This window comes from Moschus berezovskii, chromosome 4 (genome assembly GCF_049115385.1).
Source record: "Moschus berezovskii isolate FMDL1 chromosome 4, NW_MosBer_1.0, whole genome shotgun sequence".
NCBI lineage: Eukaryota > Metazoa > Chordata > Mammalia > Artiodactyla > Moschidae > Moschus > Moschus berezovskii.
The window spans coordinates 4,503,576-4,527,351 of record NC_142463.1 but is presented as its reverse complement, the minus strand read 5'-3'; the positions used below and the strand labels follow the sequence as shown (position 1 = coordinate 4,527,351).

At 47.3% G+C, this 23,776-nt stretch overlaps 1 protein-coding gene across 1 annotated transcript in view; it reads right to left on the bottom strand.

The window, feature by feature from the left end:
* The window catches only part of DRC11 (dynein regulatory complex subunit 11), a 175,038-nt gene extending 151,709 nt beyond the window's left edge, over positions 1-23,329 (bottom strand). The window contains exons 1-5 of the mRNA XM_055403644.2: positions 23,080-23,329; positions 12,744-13,068; positions 11,354-11,473; positions 7,912-8,103; positions 4,709-4,780 (exon numbers count right to left, since the gene is read on the bottom strand). Coding sequence (XP_055259619.2) covers positions 4,709-4,780; positions 7,912-8,103; positions 11,354-11,473; positions 12,744-13,068; positions 23,080-23,090 — 720 coding nt within the window. The 5' untranslated portion in view covers positions 23,091-23,329. The remainder of the gene's footprint in view (positions 1-4,708; positions 4,781-7,911; positions 8,104-11,353; positions 11,474-12,743; positions 13,069-23,079) is intronic.
* Between the last annotated feature and the right edge of the window lie 447 nt (positions 23,330-23,776).

Genomic DNA, 23,776 nt, shown 5'->3' with positions numbered 1-23,776 from the left:
GTAATTCTAAATCCTGTATTTTCACTCTGAGCATTTTCACATCAAAAATAAGTCATAAACATTTTGTTAATGGTGGCATATCATTACTTTAATATAAGTCCACCATAAATCATTTAACTCCATCCCTACTCTAGAACACTAGGATTATTTCCAATTTTTCATTAATAAAAACAACACTGTAGGAAATGTATATGCACATAAAGCTTTATTTCTGATGATTTACTTAAGATAGAAATAGAACTGGACAGAAGAATATATTTTCATGATTGTGTTGCCTCTTTCAGAAAAGCTGAATCAGTTTAACTCACCATGTATGAGAATAAACATCTCATCACACTCTTATCAGTAATTAAAACTTGATTTTACATTTAAGTCTTTAATCCATTTTGAGCTTATTTTTATGTATGGTGTTAGTACGTGCGTGCTCGGTTGCTTCAGTTGTGTCTGACTCTCTGCAACCCCATGGACTGTATAGCCCGCCAGGCTCCTCTGTCCCAAGGATCCTCCAGGCAAGAACACTGGAGTGGGTTGCCACTTTCTTCTTTAGGAGATTTTCCTAACCCAGGGATTGAACCCACGTCTTCTGTGTCTCCTACATGGGTAGGCAGATACTTTGAATGTTCTAATTTCATTCTTTACATGGAGCTGTCCGGTTTTTTTCAGCACCACTTATTGAAGAGACTGTCTTTTCTCCATTTATGCTCTTGCCTCTTTGTCATAGATTAATTGACCATGGTCAGTTAATGGGTTATTTCTGGGCTTTCTATCCTGTTCTGTTGACTTATGTATCTTTTTTTGTGTGTGTGCCAGTACCATACTGTTTTGATTACAGCAGCTTTGTAGTATAGTCTGAAATCAGGAAGTCTGATTCCTCTAGCTCTGTTTTTCCTTCTCAAGATTGCTTTGGTTATTTGAGGTCTTTTGTGTTTCCATACAAATTAAAAACACTTTGTCCTAGTTCTATGAAAAATGCCATTGGTAATTTGATAGGGATTATGCGAAATCTGAGGAGGGCACGGCAACCCGCTCCAGTATTCTTGCCTGGAGAATCTCATGGACTGAGGGGCCTGGCGGACTGCAGTCCACAGGGCTGCAAAGACCAGACAGGACTGCAGCTACTGATGGTGCAGCACGCACACCGGGGTCTGTAAACTGCCTGAGTGTGTAAGGTCGTCGGAAAACGGCAGCCCACGCCAGGACTCTTTCCTGTATGGTCGTCGGAAAACGGCAGCCCACGCCAGGACTCTTGCCTGGAGGATGCCATGGACAGAGGGGCCTGGTGGGCTACAGTCCCTGGGGTCGCGAGAGTCAGACACGACTTAGCAAATAGAGAGAGTACGGTTGTTTAACAATATTAACCCTTCCAATATAATTATGACTGGAGAAAACTTCCCTCCCAATAAGAATGATAAAACTTGCCTCTGTTACCAGTTCTAAGCTATACATTGTTCACGGTTTAACATATCTAAAATTAGGGATATACATATTACCAAAAGGGAGCTGTTTTATTTGTCCTAACATTTTCTTTCACTTTCCATCATAATGTATCCTATAATGAATGGAATCTTAGATTCAATGAAATACAGTGTCTCATTAAATTTTTAACTTGTAGCTTTTTGACATGTATTAACATGTGAATAGTCATGATTCATATAAAACCATTTCAGTATACATTTCAATGTCTCAGTGAACTAAAAAAAATTTTTTAACCGCGGTGAAAAATATGTAACATAAAATGTATTACCTTTACCATTTATAAGTAAACCATTCAGTAGTGTTCAGTATATTCACATTGCTCTGAAATAGATTTGGAGAGATTTTTTTTATTTTCCAAACCAAAAATTTATACGCATTGAACAACTGCTGGCTTCCCTCCACCATGCCCTGGCATCCACCCTTCTACTTCCTGTTTCTATGGGTTTCACAACTTTAGATCCCCTATAAAGACGGAAGCATGAGGCATTTGTCATTTCGTGACTGGCCTGTCTCACTTAGCATAACACCCTCAAAGTTCATCCCTGCTGTAGTGTGTGTGTCAAGATTTCCCTCTTTTAATGGCTGCATAATATTCCACCCTGCACAGTCTTAAAATCATACAGCTCTGTAACAACTGGCAGTGACTCACCGGTTTGGGGCTCACGGTTCCCCACCAACCAAGAAACCAAAAAGGAGCTGCGACCCCAGGGGTCTTCAGTCCCCCACATAAATGCTGACTTGTTTTTGAAAATGAAAGAGTAAAGAGAACTCAAGAATGCAGGTGATCAAATCAGGGTACTTCTTGAATCACACATGCCTTTCTGGGATGAGTCACCATATTCTTTGAGACAGTAAACGTTGGATACCACAGCTGAGACTCTGCACACAGGTGCAGTGGGCACACGCCCCTTCACCAGGGAAAGATGCTCTTCCAGGTGTTGGCACCATGGTGGTGAGTCCCTTCCTCAAGCAAAACAATGCCTGTTTTCCATCCTGTGTTGACAACAGGTGATGCACAGGGGCCAACGTGCAGGTGGAGCAGTCAGGATGCAGGGTCAGAGGAAAGCGTGTGTGCGTGCTGAGTCATTTCAGTCATTCCCGACTCTGTGCGATCCTATGGACTGCAGCCCACCGGGCTCCTCTGTCCATGGGATTCTCCAGGCAACAATACTGGAGTGGGCTGACATTTCTTTCTCCCACAGGAAAATGTATGCTATTGTAAAATGATTTATTGCATCATCTGGCATTTAGACCAGATCATGACAAAAGTGATGCAAGAGCAGAAAGTGGGTTCTGAGATCAATCAAAAAGGAGACTGTTTAAATTCTCTGAGGTTTTAGGATTTAAAGTAAATGAAAAGATCTTATCAGTGACATTATTGTATATAGAAAAAGTAGCATTTGGTCCCACACTCGGGCATTGCTCTATGACTTTCATCACTTTTGTCTTAAAAAACACAGAGTGGACCCTACAACTCCCTGATTACCATCGGACTAGGGCAAAGCTTTCCTCATACCTCAGTTGGTAAAGAATCCGCCTCCAATGCAGGAGACCCTTGTTCAATTCCAGGGTCAGGAAGATCCACTGGAGAAGGGATAGGCTACCCACTCCAGTATTTTGGGCTTCCCTTGTGGCTCAGCTGGTAAAGAATCCATCTGCAATGCAGGAGACCTGGGTTCGATCCCTGGGGTTGGGAAGATCCCCTGGAGAAGGGAAAGTCTACTCACTCCATTATTCTGGCCTGGAGAATTCCATGGACTCCATAGTCCATGGGGTCGCAAAGAGTTGGACACGACTGAGTGACTAGATAGCATATTAAAAAGCAGAGACATTACTTTGCCAACCAAGGTCCGTCTAGTCAAGGCTATGGTTTTTCCAGTGGTCATGTATGGATGTGAGAGTTGGACTGTGAAGAAAGGTGAGCGCCGAAGAATTGATGCTTTTGAACTGTGGTGTTGGAGAAGACTCTTGAGAGTCCCTTGGACTGCAAGGAGATCCAACCAGTCCATCCTAAAGGAGATCAATCCTGAGTGTTCATTGGAAGGACTGATGCTAAAGCTGAAACTCCAATAACTTTGGCCACCTCATGCATCGAGTTGACTCACTGGAAAAGAGTCTGATGCTGGGAAAGGTTGGGGGCGGGAGGAGAAGGGGACAACACCGACTTGATGGACATGGGTTTGAGTGAACTCCGGGAGTTGGTGATGGACAGGGAGGCCTGGTGTGCTGTGATTCATGGGGTCACAAAGAGTCGGACACGACTGAGCAACTGAACTGAACTGAACTGAGTGACTTTCACTTTCACTGTCAGGGCAAAGCTGATACACAGCACTTTCGTGATCCTTGCATGGGCTGAAAGCAGCTCCCACCCCACCAAGCTGCCACGTGGACAGTCCACATGGTAAGGGGCTGGGGGCCACTTCCAGCTAACAACTAGGAAAAAACTGAGGCATTCAGCCTGGCAGCCCACCAGGAACTGAACCTGGCCCACAACCACACAAGCTCTGGCACTGTTCCTTCCCCGGTTGAGCCTCAGATGAGACACCATCCCCAGCCAACACCCAGACGACCACCTATGAGCCCTTGAGCAAAGGACTCAGCAAAGCCCAGACCCCTGACCCACAGAGACTGAGGAAATAGGGTTGTACTGTTGAAGCTGCTAAATTTGTAGTAAAGTTAACTAAGGAATATATCCATTCAACTCTTGATTCAGTAATCATCAGATCCCTTGGAGAAGGGAATGGCAACCCACTTCAGTATTCTTGCCTGGAGAATCCCCATAGACTGAGGAGCCTGGCAGGCTACAGTCCCTGGGGTCGCAAAGAGTCAGACACGACTGAGTGACTTTCACTTCACTTCACTTCATGGGGATCACCCAGGAGAAGGCAGTTTTATTGGGGCAAACCCATTGTCTTGGTCATGAATACTAACAGATATTAATTAACAGAGTGGGGGCCACGGCTGATACTGGTGAGCAGCTCACAGCTTGTCCCCGCTTCGGAGCAGCCCACATACGCCAACAGAAGTCTAAACAGACACGATCCTGTGTCTCCAGAACCCTTCCCCTCCCCAGGTAGGCTTCTAGATAATACACGGGATTCCATTATCTTAAGTCACCGGTCATTTTGCTTTCCTTTCTTTTCTCAAACGCTCCCTAAGGAGGACACGAGTCTTACAGATTGCATGGTCTTTAAGAGAACCAGACGCTGATCTTGTCTACAAGAAAACTTACCATACCCAGAAATATCATCTCCTCTGCTCGCTCTCTCTCGGTTCTCTTGCACTGATGGAAACCTCGCCAAACCTAAAGACAAAGAAACGCTTGCTTGTTTAATACATAAAGATAAACCAAACATGGTCATACCGCTTCTCCCACATAACCCGCACACGCCAGTGATGCAGTGATGACCCACTCAAGGTTGCGCACATGTCTGTGTTGATGGAGCGCTTTTCCTTCTGTGATCACAGTGACATCGTTCAAGAAAGAATGAATCACAGAAGTGGCCTGTCCCACTGTCCACTGTCTGAGGACCCAACTGTGGACCCTGATGAAGAACCTTGTCCCAATATCCCCTATTAAACAGAAGGACTAAGGCAGTTCTGTCTTCCCAGGGACAAAAGAGGATCCACCCTTATCCAAGACCCTGGTAGGGACTGCAGAGCCCACTGCTGACCCAGTGACAGCCTCACACCTGTTAGGATGGATGTTATCGAATAAAGACATAACAAGTGTCAGGGTGGATGTGAAGATAAGGGAAGCTTCCAGTATGATTGGTGGGCATGGAACTGGGTACAGCCGCTATGGAAAGCAGTAAGCGGAGTGCTCAAAAAATTAAAAATAGAACTACTCTGTGCTCTGGAAATTCCACTCCTGGGTATGTGTTGGAAGAAAAGGAAAGCACTAACTTGAAAAGACACACGCACACCAACGTTCTCTGCAGCACCATTCACAACAGCCAAGACACGGAAACAACTTGGCAGACGAGCATATAAAGAAACCCTGGCATATACATACAAAGATGTATTATTCAGCCACAAAGAGAAGGAAGCTCTCATTTGTGACAACATGGATGAAATTTAAGGGCATGATGCTACGAGAAATAAGCCATAAGAAGACCAACAATTTACGGTTTCACTTACACGTGGAATCTAACAGTGCCAAGGGCATAGAAACAGAGTAGCTTTTGTGGCCGCCAGGGTCTGGGCAGGTGAGGGAGACAGGTGAGGGTGATCAGAGGACTATAACACGTTTGGGGAATGCAGAATGTACGGTATGGTGACCACAGTAAACAATGCTGTATCTTATACCTGCAAGCTACTGCGACAGGAGACCTTAAATGCTCTCAATATAAGAAAAAACGGCAGTCGTTTGAGGTGATGGGTGTGTTAAGTGTGACCAATGACTGCGGTCATCGTGATGAAATGCACACATACATCTAACCATGATGTCACACATGCAAAGTTCCACAGTGTGACATGTCAAATATATTTCCGCAAATCTGGAGAACATAAAGAAATAGCCTATAAGGTTTTTTTTCTTATGGTGAGATTCCTCTACCTGCATTTCTTCAAGAGAATCTCCCAGATTGCAGGATTGGGGCTAAATCTGAGGGTGGTACTTCACGGTTTTACAAGATCTCCGCTGTAACGTGGAGAAATATTACAGAGTGAGTAATATCCAAGAATTGTACAACTCAAGCTTTGACCTCAGATGTGTATCCCTTATCCCAGAGACTTCAAATCCCATAGAGAACAGACATTCAGCTGCCAAGTGGGGTTGGAAAAAAAATGGAGCGGGAGCTGGTGTGAGACACAGCTATTATTATTATTTACTTCTACTGTCTTTTTAAAATCTTTACTTGGAGGATAATTGATTTATAATGTTGTGCTGGTTGCTGCCGAACAACGATGTTCATCAGCCGTATGGACCCACACATCCCCTTCCTCTGGGCCTCCCTCCTATGTCCTACCCTCTAGGTCATCACTAAGTACTGGGCTGAGCTCCCTGTGTTACAGAGCAGCTTCCCACTATTCTACACATAGTATCGCGTACATGGGAGAAGGGAATGGCAGCCCACTCCAGTACTCTTGCCTGGGAAATCCCATGGACGGAGGAGCCTGGCGGGCTACAGGCCACGGGGTCACACAGTCAGACACGACTGAGAGACTGGGCAAGGGCACACATGTCAGGGCACACTCTCAGTTCGTCCCACCCGCTCCCTTCCCCACTGTGTGCCCAAGTCCATTCTCCATGTCTGCATCTCTGCTCCTACTTTGCAAGGAGGTTCATCAGTACCGTTTTTATATGAAGGATGGATAAACAATAAGCTCTTATGTACAGCACAGGAAAGTATATTCACTATCTTCTGATAAACCATAATGGGAAATATGAAAAAAAAAATATATATACACACACACGTATACAAACACACACACAACTGAATCCCTTGTATAGTAAAAATCAACAAAACACTATAAATCAGCTATATTTCAATAAAATAAATTAAAAAAGACTTTATGTCCCCACAGAAACTGGAAAGAAAGTAGCCTTTCTCTGCCTCTTCCCAGCCCCCTCCCAATTCCCATTCAAACACAGCTGGGGACAAGAGCTCTGGAATTCTGGTTCCCCTTTATGTCCTTATAGTGGCTTTCTTGCCAACCTAATTCTAATTTGTATCAAGCTGCAATTTTCTTCATTTTCCCATGAGCAACCTCAGTCACAATTTGAAAAAAGATGGGAGTATAAATTGAGGGGGTCATCTGACAAAGGCAAGGACATTTCCAGGGATCCTTCTGAAAGAAGCATCCATGTGTGGTCATCAGTGGTGTTCCCGGGAGCTTATGTGAATGGTACATGCTTCTGTGAGCTCCTAGGTGTGAACCCTGCTCCGTTCGATAATCACAAGTCTGTGTAAATGTAGTTTTAAAAATTCAATGAGGACTTGTATAGCAATACTGCCTCTGAAAGTTATAGATAATATTTAAAAATACTTCAATAAAAGGTCCTGAGTTTCATACCTATTTATAATGCAATCTGAAAAAAACATAAGCAACCATGCTTTATTCCCCAGGATAAAACAGTCTTTTCTGGAATTTAGTCCAGATCTACTAAAGGCTTCTCTGGTGGCTCAAGCCGTAAACAATTTGCCTGCAATGCAGGAGACCTGGGTTTGATCCCTGGGTGGGGAAGATCCCTCAGAGGAGGAAATAGCAACTCACTCCAGTATTCATGGCTGGAGAAATCCATGGACAGAGGAGCATGGTGGGCTACAGTCCATGGGGTTGCAAGCAGTCAGACAAGACCGAGTGACTAACACGATCACTTCCACTCTTCTACTAGAGGTGGGACTTGGGAATGTTGAGTTCTGGAGCTCCCCCCACCCCCAGTCTGCACCTCCCCCTTGTCCCCCATGTCCGAGGCTGCCCTGGCCACACCTTCTGGATCCTCAGCGCAGCAGCGCCTGCATCCGCCACTTTCTCGCCGAGTATCCTGGCTTGCTTGGCTCTGTATTCCTGCAGGTAGATCTGCTTCATGAACATGGCTCTCAGGCGCCCTTGCCGCGCCCTCTCGGCAATCTGGATCAATTTAACAGCCTCTTCTAGGGGGACAGGCTTTACTTGGTATTTCTGCAAAAACATTTACGATAAATCAATGTTTAAACACACTCATGACCTTAACTGATTCCAGAAACATCTCATGCTTACTTCTAACACCACCCTGCTAAGAGTCTCCAAACTACTGAGAGAACTGTAGACATTCAATATGAATCATTTTTTTCCCACGCATATGCATATTTTGATAATATGTCATGTTCATGCTGTGAGCCTGTATGTAAGGACCTGTTAAGCCTTCCTCTACCATTTTGAACAAATACTAATTAGCTCCACAATGTTTTAGGTTGGCAGCAGACTATATGAGGGATGCCAATGAAAACGGATCAAAATTAACCTGAAATGGCTACCAATGTTCCATTAACTTCATAGTAGAAATGTAGAAATTAAAAATATAGATCTACTATGAGAATTTAAAATGCGAAATACAGATGAAGGCAAATGCTGGCTTTAAAATCAGTTACAGAACCACGTAGTGAATGTGACTAACATTCAGACCATTTCAGGAGTATTTAACTTCCTAAGAGAAACCTCTCCCAGCACCTCCATATTTGTCCTTTAAAACATCTAAACGTGGTGGGAACTGCTCAAGAACTCTGTCTTTGGACATCTCACATGGGGGAAGTTTGGGCAAAGTCAGGGAGGGGCAGTGCGGCTCTTTGAGGACAGGGATGAGAGTAGCGTTGCTGCTGGTAGGGGGTGTGTCCAGGGTCCTGCGTGGGCTCAGGCCGGAGGCCCTCTGTCATCCCAGGAGAGAGGGCAAAGCTGTGGACCTGGTCTGGCTTCACCCAAGCCTCCTGCCTGGACAGAGGCAGAAGGGAGAGGCTGTTTGAAACCAAAAACCACTCAATCGTGGGCTGAGCCCTTGCCCAGCCCTCAGGGGGCAGCAACAGCCACACGTGGGTCCGGGCAGGAGGGTGCGGCCCACGGGCAGGCGCTGCAGCTCATCCCCTGGGCCACCGCTCCTCAGGACGTTCACTTCTCCGTGTAACAGGGGCGGCGGCGGGGAATGCAGAGAAAGAGGCAAGAAAGGGAGGGAAGGGCCATTTATTGAGGACCTAAAATTACCAGAAATGCTTTCCACACGTTTTCTCATCCAATTCACCAAGCAACGGCCAAGACAGCTATTACTGTGACCAAGGCTGGGGACTTCCCTGCTGGCCCAGTGGCTAAGACTTTGCTCTCCCAAAGCAGGGCCTGGGTGTGATCCCTGGTCAGGGAACTAAGATCCCATTTCCCACATGCCACGCGACAGAAACAAAAAATGAATTCTAATAAAATAGTTCTTCTTGGGGTATACATTGTGCATATCTGCAGGAAATAAACAGCTTAAGGCAAAAGCAGGGGGTCAGTGAGACACTGATAGGCCCAGGAAAGTCACACAGACACCCAGGGTTGCCCGGAACCCCCATGTTCCTCTGAGCACCCTTAGGGACCCCAGAAATGGGGCCTGGAAAACAGAGATGAATGGCTCAGCCTAAGGAGGAGAGAGGAACCGCTGAGGCTGAATGCTGGCTGAAGGAGGGGCAGGAACCTTTCTACCGCTGACCCTGCACAAACCGAGACGGACCAGGGGAGGAGAAACGGCAGGGAGGACATCTTAGTGTGACTGCACCGCGTGCGATGTAATCGCCCTTCTCGTCTTCCCAGGAGATCCTGTGGATTCTGCACTGCGTGTCAGTGCTCTGGGCCAGGGACTCCCGGGGTGGGGATGCCTGGTGGGGGTGCGGGCTCTGTTCTGGTGACATGGGAACTGGAGGCACAGACCCAGGAGCCCGTGGTAAAGGGATGGCTGGATGACCCCCAAGGCCAGATTCCCAGGAGTCCACTTGGAGGAAAGTTTGATGCAGAAGAGGGGCCAGATGTTTAGGGGAGGAGCAGTGGAAGGAGGGGTGGCCCTGAGTGAGGCGGGTCAGGCGAGGTGTCTGCAGGGACACTGTGCCACAAAAGGTTCTGCAGGAAGGCCACCTGACTGGCCGGCATGTATGGCTGGGGTGCAGTGTGAAGCCGCCCGTGCAAAACAACAGGCGGCTCGGGGCTCGGTGTGTGCTCACTCAGAGCAGGACCCGACCTGTGCCCCATGGCAGGCAGACAGGGCACGCGCTGCTCCCTCCCTACTGCCATCCCGGGGCACCTGGAATCTTCCTTAACACCGTGGCGCAGCACAGGCTGGCAATGCCCCCTGGGGCATACCTGTCTGAAGGCCACGGGAGTCATTTTCCCCTGTGTACCGAGGCTGTAGCCACAGTCTCAGCACGGCTACTAACGATGCCCCGTCACCCTGCACCGTCCCTGGGTGGATGGTCTGCTGTCGCCTTAATGCTTAGGCCGGGAAGACCAGCCTAGGGGCGGGAGGCATCACTCTGGAGGCAGGGAGGGGCACTGGAACGCGTCAAGTTGCGATGGCAGTGCCCTGTGAAAAGAGCTGCCCGCCAGGAGGCTGCAGGAAAATAGACGCAGAATCCACGAGAAGGCAGAGAGAGTGAAAGCCAAGACAGCTACTGTAACGGGCAGAGGCTGCAGCTGCGGGCGTCCCGGGGGACAGGGGAGGAGAGCGGCTAGAGCTCCCGCTGGGCTCTGCCCGGGGCCGTCCAGGGGGTCTGTGCGTTTCCCCCTTTCCCCAGACAGAGTCTACTCCAGGTGATCTAAGTGCCACTCAACTTGAAGTCACTTTTTAAGATTTATTTTTTTAGATGTGGACCATTGTTGAAGTCGTTACTGAATATGTTATAACATTGCTACTTCTTTTTTTAAAATCTTTTGGGTTTTTGGCCATGAGGCATGTGGAATCTTAGCTCCCCAACCAGGGATGGGTCTTGCACCCCCTTAATTGGAAGGCAAAGTCCTAACCACTGGACCCCCTGGGAAGTCTCCCTCAACGTGAAGTTGCAGGAGGTCAATCAGCATTTTCAGGAAGCGTGGTTTATGGCTCCTAGTTATTCAGTCCTTAATTACTCACATGAGCAACATTCAGCTTCGGACCATAGGCTGGGTGACTGAGACGAAACGTGAGACTGAGTCGATCCTCTGCTCAATCTCAGAGCTTCTGATTTAACCAAGACCGTGTTTTGATCGCTAAGGTCTTGGACAGGAGTGGCTACGACTTGTCAAGAACACACCGAAAAGTTATGCAATGCCTTACTGATTGAAAAACATGAGGGACGGGTGCTGCTGTCCTCGCACTGAGAATAGTCGTTTCCCCCACAGTGAGGAGCAGCAGAAAAGGAGGGTTACGGGATGAAGTTTATCAAAGTGATGTACAGACCTTTGCAGACACACCTGATCCACTTTCTGCTAATATCTGAGAAAGGATTTTCTCTCTTCCTTTTATGACTTCCAACTTCTCCCTCAAAAAATACTTGGGTATGGGGATATCCAACTGTTGCTAGAGAAGAGAAAGGAGAAACGAAAGAGCACTTTGGTCACAATTCCAGGGCCCAAATCCATGTGAATCCTACAGTCAGGACCAGGGCATCAGAGACTCACTCGACCACCCGCCCTCCCTTACAAGGTGAGGAAGCCAGCGGTGTGAAGACAGCTTGTCCCCATCAGGGAGGCGCAAATAAAGTCGAAAGGGCAAAGTATAACATATCTCATTTTGATCCTGATTGCAAAATTCCAGTAATCCATATCAATTAGGCCTCAAGGAACTAATGATAGCTTGAGGAATTTTCTTTTAAGAAATATAATCCTATCTGAGCCTACCTAAAATAATAATTTAAATTCGGATAGCAAAGAATTGAGCTATAGAGCTCTTTGAATTAAATCTAATAATTTAACATCAGCACATCGACCATTTGTATGTAAATGGTTATAATTAAAAAAAATAATTTGGTTTTATTTTTACCTTAATTACCCCATTGCAAAAATCATTTACAAAATGAATTTGCTTTATTAGAAAACTTGTTTCTATACACTAATATAAACTCCTGTTCTTCATTTGTGTACAGCTTTTTCAAACTATTGCTTAGTCACTACACTGTGTCCAACTCTTTGCGACCCCAGGGACTGCAGCACGCCAGGCTTCCCTGTCTGTGACCACCTCCCAGAGTTTGCTCAAAGTCATGTCTATTGAGCTGGTGATGCCATCCAACCATCTCATCCTATTAGTGGAGGTCAGATGAATGTTTCCCATTCCAAGGTCAATGATCAAAACGGTAGAAGTGTTACTAAAGGATCTGAGTCACCACTGACCCAAAGCAAAGGGGGAGATGCATATTTCTGGGAATTAGGAACCAGCAACCAAGGGGCTGCTCATCAAGAAGATGAGGGAAGGCAAAGGCTAGAGAGAGACGTCTTCTGGAAACAGAAGAGGTAGTGTTGCTGTTGGAAACGGGGGGGGTTATTTGTGAAAGGGTTGTCCTACGCCATTCTTCCAACTGGCTCGGGCAGATACCACAGTGACAAGTAAGACCACAACAATCCCAGTGTTCAGTAGACCCCAGGACGGTGCAACAATTCATCTGAACCAAAAGCTGAACGAACCCATCCTTGTCCACGGCAGTAAAGTCTCATTGAAGGGCTATGCTTCAACTTTCAATACAACATACAACCAGTCAATATGCCTAGAAAGTCTGTAGGTTATTGGTTACAGGCCTACATATCTTATTTACAACAAAAAGAAACTAATATGAAAAAAAAAATTAAGTACTTACAGGCGCCAACTTTAGATCCTGTAAGATATCATCAAAGTAATGGAACTCAGTTAATTCCAACTCAACCATCTCATTCTTCAGCTCCAGGATGCGACCCATCACTGCATCCAGGATTTTTCGGATCAGAATGCGTTTTTGTGGGTGGACTATCTGGTCATAGACGTTCTCCAGGTTTCTGAAGATCTGCACGTATTTTATGTAGAAGGTGGCTAACATCTGGAAGATGAACACTTGATTCCTTTGTGGTTCCACCATCTTCTGAGATTCTTTATCAAGCAAAGCATTGAGGGCTTCTTGGGTTTGATGCCACATCTTATTATACATTCTGAGGGAAGACAGAGCAGACAGTTCAGGAAGCAGAAATTACTTTGCAAGGCACAGATACTGGGCATCTTGTGTAACAAAAGTAACATACCATAAATGTGAGCTGAGAACACCGCATGTGGTTGCAATGTTCTTTAGACCACATATGTTCCCTTTTGTTGTGCATGTGAGTTTTGGATATGACTACAGCTATTATTATCAAAAATAAACAGTTTGAAAAGCCTTTCAGTGGAGGGGAGACCCTTCCGTCTAACTCTCCCACTCCTCAGCCTCCTCGGCTGCACGCCTCCTCAGTTAATTCCAACTTGACCCATCACCGCATCCTGGAGCTGAAGAATGACATGGCTCAGTTGGAATTAACTGAGTTACCAGCCGGCCTGGGAGGCTGGCTCCTCACCCTTGCCTGAGTCAGTGAGGGGTTCAGCCAGGGGTGCTGAGGAGCGGGAGGGTTAGATGGAAGAGTCTTCCCTCCATTGTCCCCTTCATCTACCAAAGGTGTAGGGTGGTGGTCACCCCTCCCCCAATCTCTTGCTGTTTTCCCAAGATTCAGCCCACACTTCTGTCACCCGGCCCCCTATTCGCCCCCCACCCCCATCCCCCATTTCCACTGAGCATGCCCTCCTATCCCTGCCAGGACTCTGACCAATACACTCATGGAAGAGACTTGTTTTCTTTCAGAATTTGGGCAATTTTTGGCTCTCATTTTATATCTAAGATCCAGTTCTGAAAAGCTAAGTGGAAGTTGACTGTGTGTGGGAAGGGACTTCTTATAACCAGCAGGCCTAACCTGGGGGAAAGGGGTGGGCAAGATCCTGGCTGTCTCCCTGGGAAGAGGGTAAAACCCGCCAATGTCCATCTCTCTCTGTAAGGTCTTCCCAGGAACGCGCCAGTGAGGGCGGCTCCAAACACCTGCCTGAGAAGCTCGTGGGTCCAGGAGGCTGCAGGCTCTCATGGCCTGTCCTGGGTCAGCCCAGACTCTTGTGCCCGCACCCACCTGTGTTCTGCATCCCGTCCCGGGTCCAGGTCACCTGCACTGGCCTCGGCCACCAGGATGGGAGCAGCTTGGCCCCTGTTCTCTGGGGTGGAAATGCCTTTCTGCCTATCTGTGACCAGTCCCCCCACCTCTGAACAACTTTCCCAGGGTCCTGCCGACTGCTGATCACCCACCTCTGCTGGCCTGCAGGTCACAGTCTCTACCCCAGCCCTCCCTTTCATCCACATCTGCTTTCCATCCCCTGACACCATCCTGCATCTCTGGTCAAGCGTTCTCGTGGCCCTTGTGTGTTTACAGCCCGTACTGCCTTTTCAGAGGCCGTCATGGGAGGAGGTGGAGATACATATGCTGGGCAACCCACCTTGTTGAATGGGGAGCCCCTCACCTCCTGCCTGAGGTCATCCCTAGGCGTGCCCTCCGGAACTCTCTTCCACCATCTGCCCTTCCTCCGCAAGCTCCTCTCCCTCCCGTGGGTAAGAACGTGCGAGCATCGCACCCTGAAACCACAGCCGCTGGCCCAGTTCCGAGCCGCGTGCCATCCTCGCAGCATCCATGGGGCAGGGCGGCTCCCATCTCTCCACCGGGGTGGGAGGTAGGGTCTGCCCTTCAGAGGAGAGGTCAGCGCCTGAACCCCGGTCTGCACAGTTGTGAGCTGAACCCACAGTCCAACCCATGCCGCCACCTCCATCTCCACTCAAAATAAAAGATGCCCCCCCGCAACGAGATGCCTAACCACAACATCTGCTGAGACAACAGGTAAGAAACAGGATTTCCACGTCCACCTGCCTGAAATTAATATAAGTTTAAAAGTAAAATTTAAAAAATAAAAGTTTCAGATAAATGAAAGTAACACTTAAAATGTTTCTTTTTTGTAATTTGTTTTTGTTTTATTGATCAAAATTTCTAAATAAACATACAAATGATTAACATTTACTAACTAGATGTCATGCTAAGTTATTTAATATACTCTGAACATTTTTCAAAATTAAGTACTGTGTTGTTTCTTCATTTTTAGTACTAGACTCTACTGAGCGACCTCCGCTCTCTCAATAAATCACCTTAAATTCAAAACAAACATTTGCTCTGTTAATTTGGAGGACTTGAAATAATCTAAGAACAAAGCAACATTCTTTATAGAGAAAGATAAATATGGAAATAATCGTCTTACCACAACCTCAATAGGCGGGACTTCTGTTTAATTTCTAAATCTACTGACACATGAGTGCTTGTAAAACAAGAAAGCAACTTAAATCTGCTACTGTTGCTATGCTCATTTCTATTCTTTAAAATTTTATTTTTTTCACGTATTTTTGACTTACAGTGTTATACTAGTTTCTGCTGTTTCTTTTTCCTATGCTTGGAGCAGAGACAGGAGATTATCATCTTCCTGGCCCCAAATGAAAAGCTTCTCTTGATGTGAAAACTCGTTTAGGTTCAAATGAAGATGATGGTAACGGCTCATATTTACATCACGTCAGTCACTGTTCTAAGTACTTTACATATATTAACTCACAAATCATCTAGACCCTATGAGGCGATTGTTATTATTATTCCAATTTACAGATGAGAAAATCGAGGCACAGAGAAGCTACTGCCCAGAGTTGTCTAATCTGAATGTAGGATTTTCAGCCTGGCTCCAGAATTCAGGCTCTGAAACCTAATAGACTCTAGTTTGTCAGGACAAACCCTGGAGGACCGAGGTGTGCTGGACACCACAAGAAAACAAAGATGTACAGTTAAAAACTGAACTTTTGGGCTTCCCTGGTGGCTCAGTGTTTAAGAATCCACCTGCCAATGCAGGAGACGGGTTCAATCCCTAGTCCAGGAAGATCCCACATGCCGTGAAGCAGCTAAACCTGTGGGCCACAGCTGAAGCCTGAGCAACCTAGAGACTGTACTCCAGAACAAGAGGAATCCACCACAGTGAGAAGCCTGAGCACTGCAATGAAGAGTAGCCCTTGCTCTCTGCAAATAGAGAAAGCTCTCGTGCAGCAATGAAGACCCAGCATACCACACACACACACACACACACACACACACAACTGAACTCCTCCTCCCTCCCAGCACCCCACTGAGTTTGGTGGCTGAATACAGCCCCTGCCACTCCACAATCTCTGGTTCAAGTACTAGATTTCTCCAAACTTGGCCATATTTAAAAAAAATTCTGCTAGTGAAACAGCACTCAGCTAGACAACTTTATTATAACAACAAAAAGCTACTATCAGAAAGTGAGAATTCCACTCAGCTCGGGCTGTCTTACTGTTTGCATGACAAACAGACACAAAGAAGCTGACCAGGTTCTTGGTTTTTCCGAAGCCCAGACTTCCAACATCTGAGAAGGGGCAGGACACCCAAGGCTTTCGCTGGCCCAACAGGTGACGCAGGCCCCACAGGCCAAGAGACTTAACACATGTTCCCCCAAAACAGAAAATTCGCTCATTGTGTGGACTAAATAAGGCTCAGGGCCTAGACCTGGCAGGACAACATTACAGAAGAAAATGACAGGCTAATTTTGTTTGGAACTCAGATCTGAAATTCTACTTAGCAAACAAAACACAGCATCAGATCAAAAGCAAATTGTTCCCGCTGATCAAGGAGGGGTCACCCGGGGAATTCACAAGAGTTCAACGTGGGGGAAAGCTGAACAAAATGCCGCACAGGACAGTAAAAGCTGTGGATTATTTCCACAGATGTCAAGGAGGTGCTCTATAAATTTAATTTATGGCAAATGCCTGATGAAGAATGCTGTCTACACGCCCCAGAGAACAGATGATGATAACCCTCTTCAAAATGCTGAAAACCAGAAACCAAAAATATTTTTGGTAGAAAAACACTAGAAAGCTACATAATACGAGTTAAAGAAAAGCATGAAGCATATAGAAAAGGGGTGAATATAAAAGATGTTAAAAACTGCTTGTAAATGACACCATTGCAAAATCCATGGAAATCAGTAACAAAAAGTAAGAAGTCAATTAGTATAGCAAAGTTGCAAGGCATAGAAAAAGCCCTCCAAACTAAACGCAGGGAAAATATATGAAAAATGAAACTCCATTCACAGTCCTGATTAAGAACACTAAACATTCAAGAATACATTTGGCAAAAGCCACACGAGATGTAGCTGAAGAAAATTCTGGAATGCGAGCTGCAGAAGGCTGGATCCCGCAGAAGGCAGTCTCTCAGTTCCTGTCTGGAGACCCAAGATACAAAGAAAGCAGACTCTTGAGACTGACAGGCAGATTTAATATTACCAAGAATTTGCTAACAATATCCGCAAGGCTCTATAAATAAATCCAGTCATAATTTCTAAATACAGGGGTGGAGTTGATAATAAAAGATAAAGGGCATTTATCAGAATTCAAAGCATTTACCGTGCCAGCAAGCGTTAACGTCTGTCCCGCCACCCATGGAGGCTGTGGAGGCTGTCTTCACAGGGTGCAGGGGGCGACCTGAATCCCATAAAGACCCACGCCCATCATAACAAGGGATCTTGGGTAGAGGAGGCCTCCTCCAGGGGCAACAGCAGCCAGATGAATGGATGGGACGCATTTAGAACTTCACGCCTAGGTTCTGCTTTGGGGCAGACCCAGCCCGGGAAGTCTTGCTGCCCTAATTCAGTGCACTCATTGGCTTGTTGCTGTTTAGTCGCTAAGTCGTGTCCAACTCTTTGTGACCTCATGGACTGCAGCACACCAGGCTCCTCTGAAAGTTCTCCACTACCCCAGAGCTTGCTCAAATTCATGTCCACTGAGTCAGTGATGCTATCTAACCATCTCCTCCTCTGTCATCCCCTTTTCCCCCTGCCCTCAATCTTTCCCAGCATCAGGGTCTTTTCTAATCAGTTGGCTCTTTGCATCAGGTGGCCAAAGTATGGGAACTTCAGCTTCAGCATCAGTCCTTTCAGTGAATATTCAGGACTGATCTCCTTTAGAATGGACTGGTTGGATCTCCTTGCAGTACAAAGGACTCTCAAGAGTCTTCTCCAACACCACATTTCAAAAGCATCAATTCTTTGGTGCTCAGACTTCTTTATGGTCCGGCTCTCACATCCGTACATGACTACTGGAAAAAACCACAGCTCTGACTAGACGGACCTTTGTCAGCAAAGTGATGTCTCTGCTTTTTAATACGCTGTCTAGGTTTATCATAGCTTTTTTTCCAAGGAGCAAGCATCTTCTAATTTCATGGCTGCAGTCACTGCCGGCAGTGATTTTGGAGCCCAAGAGAATAAAATCTGTCACTGCTTCCACTTTTTCCCCTTCTATTTGCAATGAAGCGATATTCAGCCTTGTTGTACTCCTTTCCCAATTTGGAACCAGTTTGTTGTTCCATGTCCAGTTCTAACTGTTGGTTCTTGACCTGCATACAGGTTTCTCATGGTCTAGTATTCCCATCTTTTAAAAAATTTTCCAGTTTGTTGTGATCCACATAGTCACAGGCTTTAGCATAGTCAATGAAGCAGAAGTAGATGTTTTTCTGGAATTCTTTTGCTTTCTCTGTGATCCAACAGATGTTGGCAATTTGATCTCTAGTTCCTCTGCCTTTTCTAAATCCAGCTTATACATATGGAAGTTCTTGGTTCACATACTGCTGAAGCCTAGCTTGAAGGATTCTGAGCATAACCTTGCTAGCACGTGAAATGAGGCAACTGTGCAGTGGCTGAAACATTCTTTGGGATTGAAATGAAAACTGACCTTTTCCAGCCCTGTGGCCACTGCTGAGCTTTTCAAATTTGCTGGCACACTGAGTGCAGCACTTTCACAGCATCATCCTTTAGGATTTGAAATCGCTCAGCTGGAATTCCATCACCTCCACTAGCTTTGTTTGTAGTGATGCTTCCTAAGGCCCACTTGCCTTCACACTCCAGGATGTCTGGCCCTAGGTGAGTGACCACACCATCGTGGTTAGCTGGGTCATGAAGATCTTTTTTGCACAGTTCTTCTGTGTATTCCTGCCACTTTTCTTAATCTCATTGGCTTCCATTAGGTCCTTACTATTTCTGTCCTTTATGTGCCCGTCTTTGCATGAAACGTTCCCTTGGTATCTCTGATTTTCTTGAGATCTTTGACATTACCCAGGGTCACAGAGGAGGACTCTCTAAAGGGCCAGAGCAGAACCGACTCCTATCTGGAACTTCTGGCCAAAGACCTTCCTGGGGGCTTGATCCTTCCAAGTCCCGGCAGTTGGGCTCCACCCTCTTTCTTCCTCATCTGCTGTTTTTCAGGGAACCCTTGTTGACGAGACCAGGCAAGCTTGTTGACTGACAGGGAACTATTAAGCATCAATGGCTGTGAGAGCATGCAACCCGACATCCTTACTGCTTCCCGCGGAGACTGGCTTCAGTGTTCCGGTTTCCCTGCTGCCCCTTCCCTGCTGGCTCCAACCCTACCACTCCCTGGACCCCCATCCTGTGTAGCCCCACTTCCCTTGCAGCCCCAGTCCAGCCTGACCCCACCCTGCCTTGAGCTCAAAGTCTCAGCATCCTTCCCCTGAGCCAGTGCCCAGGAAGACGACCTGAAACAAGGCAGAGGACAGGAGATGTAACTACTGAGCTCGTTACTGAGAAGGAAGTCACAGACCACAGATTCACCCTCTGAAAGTGCAGAGACCAGTGGCCTTCATCCACGGGGTTGTGCACCCTTCACCACCTCTGATTTCAGACCATTTTTGTCACTCTGAACAGAAGCCCCCGTGCCTGTGAGCAGTCACTCCCTATTTGCCATTATCCCCCATCCTCCCAGGCCCCTGGCAACCGCTCATCTAATCTGTCTCTGTTTAGCAGCCTCTTCTGGACGTTTCACCTAAGTGGAATCATATAACAACAGGTGGGCCTGGCTGATCAGCTCCTCCCACTCAGCGCAATGTTTCCAGGGCCCACTGTGCTGTGGTGGGTATCGTCACCTCATTTCGGTATATTGACCAATAACGTTCCATTGCCGGTATATCCCACATTCTGTTTATCTGCTCATCAGTTCAGGGACACACGAAGAGTTTCTGCTGTTTGGGTCTGGGGAGTGATGCTGCTCTGAGCATCCCTGTACAAGCTGTGCTGTGGACCTGTGTTCTTATTTCTCTGGGGTATGGCATGGCAGTTTTTAAATGTGTGAGTGCTCTGAGTTTAAAAGCAGAACCCGTCTCCCGAAGTAGTTGGTCTCGGGTGGCTCACTTAACCTCGTGTCTTCACTTCCTCAAGTGGCAAATCTGGATAATGACACCTGCCCTGGACACCCCACAGGATTACCGAGGAGTGGGATAACAGATGTGAAAGTGTTCTTGAAATCTTAAATGCGCCTTGTAAAGAAAAGGCAGTATTTTATTCATGGGACCACTTATAGTTTTTTTTTAAGTACTTGATTGGTTTCAGACTTCAGCATATGACCTAGAAATGTTACACATACTGAGGTCAGGAGGATCGTGGGTGCGAAAGACTGAATATGACGGCTGAGAGAGACCAGACTGTTATTTCTGCAGCTGGGCAGTTTCCCTATGACTGGGGGACCGTGAGGTGCCTGGGCTGGGGGGAGGGAAGAAAAAGACTCGAATATTCAGACACACCACGTGCTGGGGTGGAAAAATCCACATTTTGCAAAATGGGAACTTTCAGTTATTTTATACATGATACGCTTTTAAATTTTTCCAACTTTCCTATCTAGTTGTTTACTCTTTCTGGAATGTTCCTTAGTGTTCTTGCCTGAAGTGAAAGAAAGTGAAAGTGTTACTCACTCAGTCTCGTCTGACTCTTTGCCACCCCATGGACTGTAGTCTGCCGGGCTCCTCCGGCCACGGAATTCTTCCAGCAAGAATACTGGAGTGGGTAGCCACTCCCTTCTCCAGGGCAAGGGAGGCTTGGCCTTACTAAAGGACACAGCCTTTCCTGTGGCCCTCCTCTGTCTCAGAGCCCTCTGACCGTGGCGGGGAAGAGGGCCAAGTCTTTGCTCCTGGCTCAATTTCCAGACCATTCTCCTTCACTCCTTCCCACTCTCTAATCCTGAAACGCGCTTCATCCAATGGTGCTGCCCACAGCCCTTCAATGTCACCGTATCTACCATCTGCATCATTTTTCCACGCCCCACCAGGACACCTACCCTCCAAACGGAATCTTTACTGACAGCCTCTACCCTGCCTTCTCAGTTCAGTTCAGCCGCTCAGTCGTGTCCTACTCTTTGCGACCCCATGGACTGAAGCACACCAGGCCTCCCTGTCCATCACCAGCTCCCGGAGTTCACTCAAACTCATGTCCATCGAGTCGGTGATGCCATCCAGCCATCTCATCCTCTGCCATCCCCTTCTCCTCCTGCCTTCAATCTTTCCCAGCATCAGGGTCTTTTCCAATGAGTCAGTTCTTCCCATCAGGTGGCCAAAGGATTGGAGTTTCAGCTTCAGCATCAGTCCTTCCAATGAATATTCAGGACTGATTTCCTTTAGGATGGACTGGCTGGATCTCCTTGCAGTCCAAGGGACTCTCAAGAGTCTTCTCCAACTCCACAGTTCAAAAGCATCAATTCTTCGGTGCTCAGCTTTCTGCCTTCTCGTCTTCCTGCAATAAAGGAGCTCAGCTCCTCTCTCTGCATGCTGGGGCAGTGCCCTTGCTAGCAAGGACGTCACCCCACTTCTCCTTCCTCCTCCCATTTCACCCCACTTCCTTTACGCTGGCCATTCCCTTTAACAAACAAACAGGCTATTGTTTCCTATCTTTAAATCTGTCTCCGGGCCCCATCTCCCCTGCCACCAGCTGCAGCAAAACGCCTTTCACAACCCAGCCCTGCACCATCTACAGTTTCTCCCTCTTCCTCTCTCCTACACTCACTTGAGTCCATCTTTCTACTCCCTCTCACCCACGGCGATCACGGGACTCCATACTGCTAACCTCTGGCCAGTTCTCAGCTTTCTTCTGGCCTGTCTCGGCAGCCTCTGACAGTCTGCTACTCCCTCCTTCGAGAAACTTTACATTTATCTTCCTCCTGGCTTCCAGGGCTCCACAGTTGCGTTTCTTCCTCAACAATCATGCCTGTTAACTCCTCTGCTGGTCTCTCCTCCTCCACCTCTTGCCATTAGATGGCCAAGTCTGAGTCCCTGAAACTGCTCTCTCTTCTGTCTACACTCATCTCCTATCTCATAAAAATTGTCTACATCAACAGCTGTAGAGTTTATCTTTCATACACAGACCTCTGGTCTGAACTCAAGTCAGCTGCCTACTTATGCTCCCTGGATGTCCAACAGGCATCTCAAACTCAGCATCTCCGAAAATGAACTGCCTATCTCCCCAACCACGAAACTCTGCAAGCCCTCAGTCTCAGCCTCACTGCTTTTCTTTTCTGACCTGGAAAACATGATTACTGAGAGCTAGAAATCAGGCAGGAGTTGCAGTGCTTTTGGAATCATGTTCCTGCTGTATACGAACTCCTTAGCCTCTATATGCCCGAGTCCTCAACTGTAAAATGGAAATAATAATATTAACAGCTCTGAGAGTCAGCACGGTAACAGGTGTTTGAGATGACCATCATGCAATAACTGCTGGGCTGCTGCTCTGTAACTGGCACAACGCTGGGTGAAGACTCTGCGGCCACTGCCTCTTGAACTGGGGTTTCTTGCTGGAAAGCGAAGTGGTACAATAACGCCTCCTCAAGATCTTTCTTAACTTAAATATAGGGTCCAGGGTGTTTTCACAAAGCAGTGAACATTGCTGGGAAAGATTAAGATAAAAGCAGATGATGAACTGAACGCAGGCAGCGCTTCCTCAAAAATAAGTTCACAAGGGCTCAGTGGGCGTAAAGTAAGCACTGCGCCTGGAAGAGCTCTTCTCTACTGGAGGAGGGGGAGCACGAGGGGAGTTGGAGCATCTGACGGAAAGGCATGCCCTGTCCGCAAAAGCTGACAGTCTGTGCTGAGGTGTATCTTTATTTGCTAAAAGTGCAAAAAGAAGGGGTGTAGGAGAAAAGAAAAGGAAAAGAAGCAGAGCAAGCTATCTTTTTGTCTGAAGAAGCCCACTCCGCGGCTGCAGCCAGGCAGCCCCTCACTTACGCGTTCGACATGTTGGCTACTTTTCCTCTTTGCCTCGCCTGCTGGGAAGCTCTTCTGTCGTCCTCTGATGCTCGGTTGGCTTCAGGGTCGGGGCACCACCAGAGGGGCTGGGGGAAGGTGCTTCCGAGGGAGGGACTGGGAGTGGGGATATCCTCTGACTTCGGGACGGGAAAGGCGGTAGGAAGGGAATGCCTACAGTCTCCAAGAAGGGGGATTCCAGAGCCTTCCTTTAGGAGGCTCGGGAACTTCACTCTGGCCACCCAGCGAGACGCGCGAGGCGGAACCTAGCAACGGAGACGCTACGCCTGCGCAGTCTGCAGGCGTGCTCCCCGCCCCCCCAGCGCTATGCGCCTGCGCGGCTCCGCCTGCTGTTTCCCTGGCAACCGCGCGGGGCGGACGCTATTGCGCCATTGGTGGATGCGCTGGTGGGAGTCACCAGCTCTCGGGAACCACCGCGGGGAGTTTGCTTCTCGGAGGACCCGCCCGGCGTTCACCTGAACTGGCCCCACGTCCCATACACCCTCTCTTTGTTCTCCGCGCCAGCGTCCCGCTTTCTCTTTTGCCCATTTTCATCCCCACTTTGAGATACGTAGCCTTGGACCAGGTCCTTAATGACTATAGCCGCAGTCTTCCCATCTGTAAAGTGGTGTAGCAATCTTTCGTTCTTTCGAAACCTTACTAGGTAAGGTACCAAGCA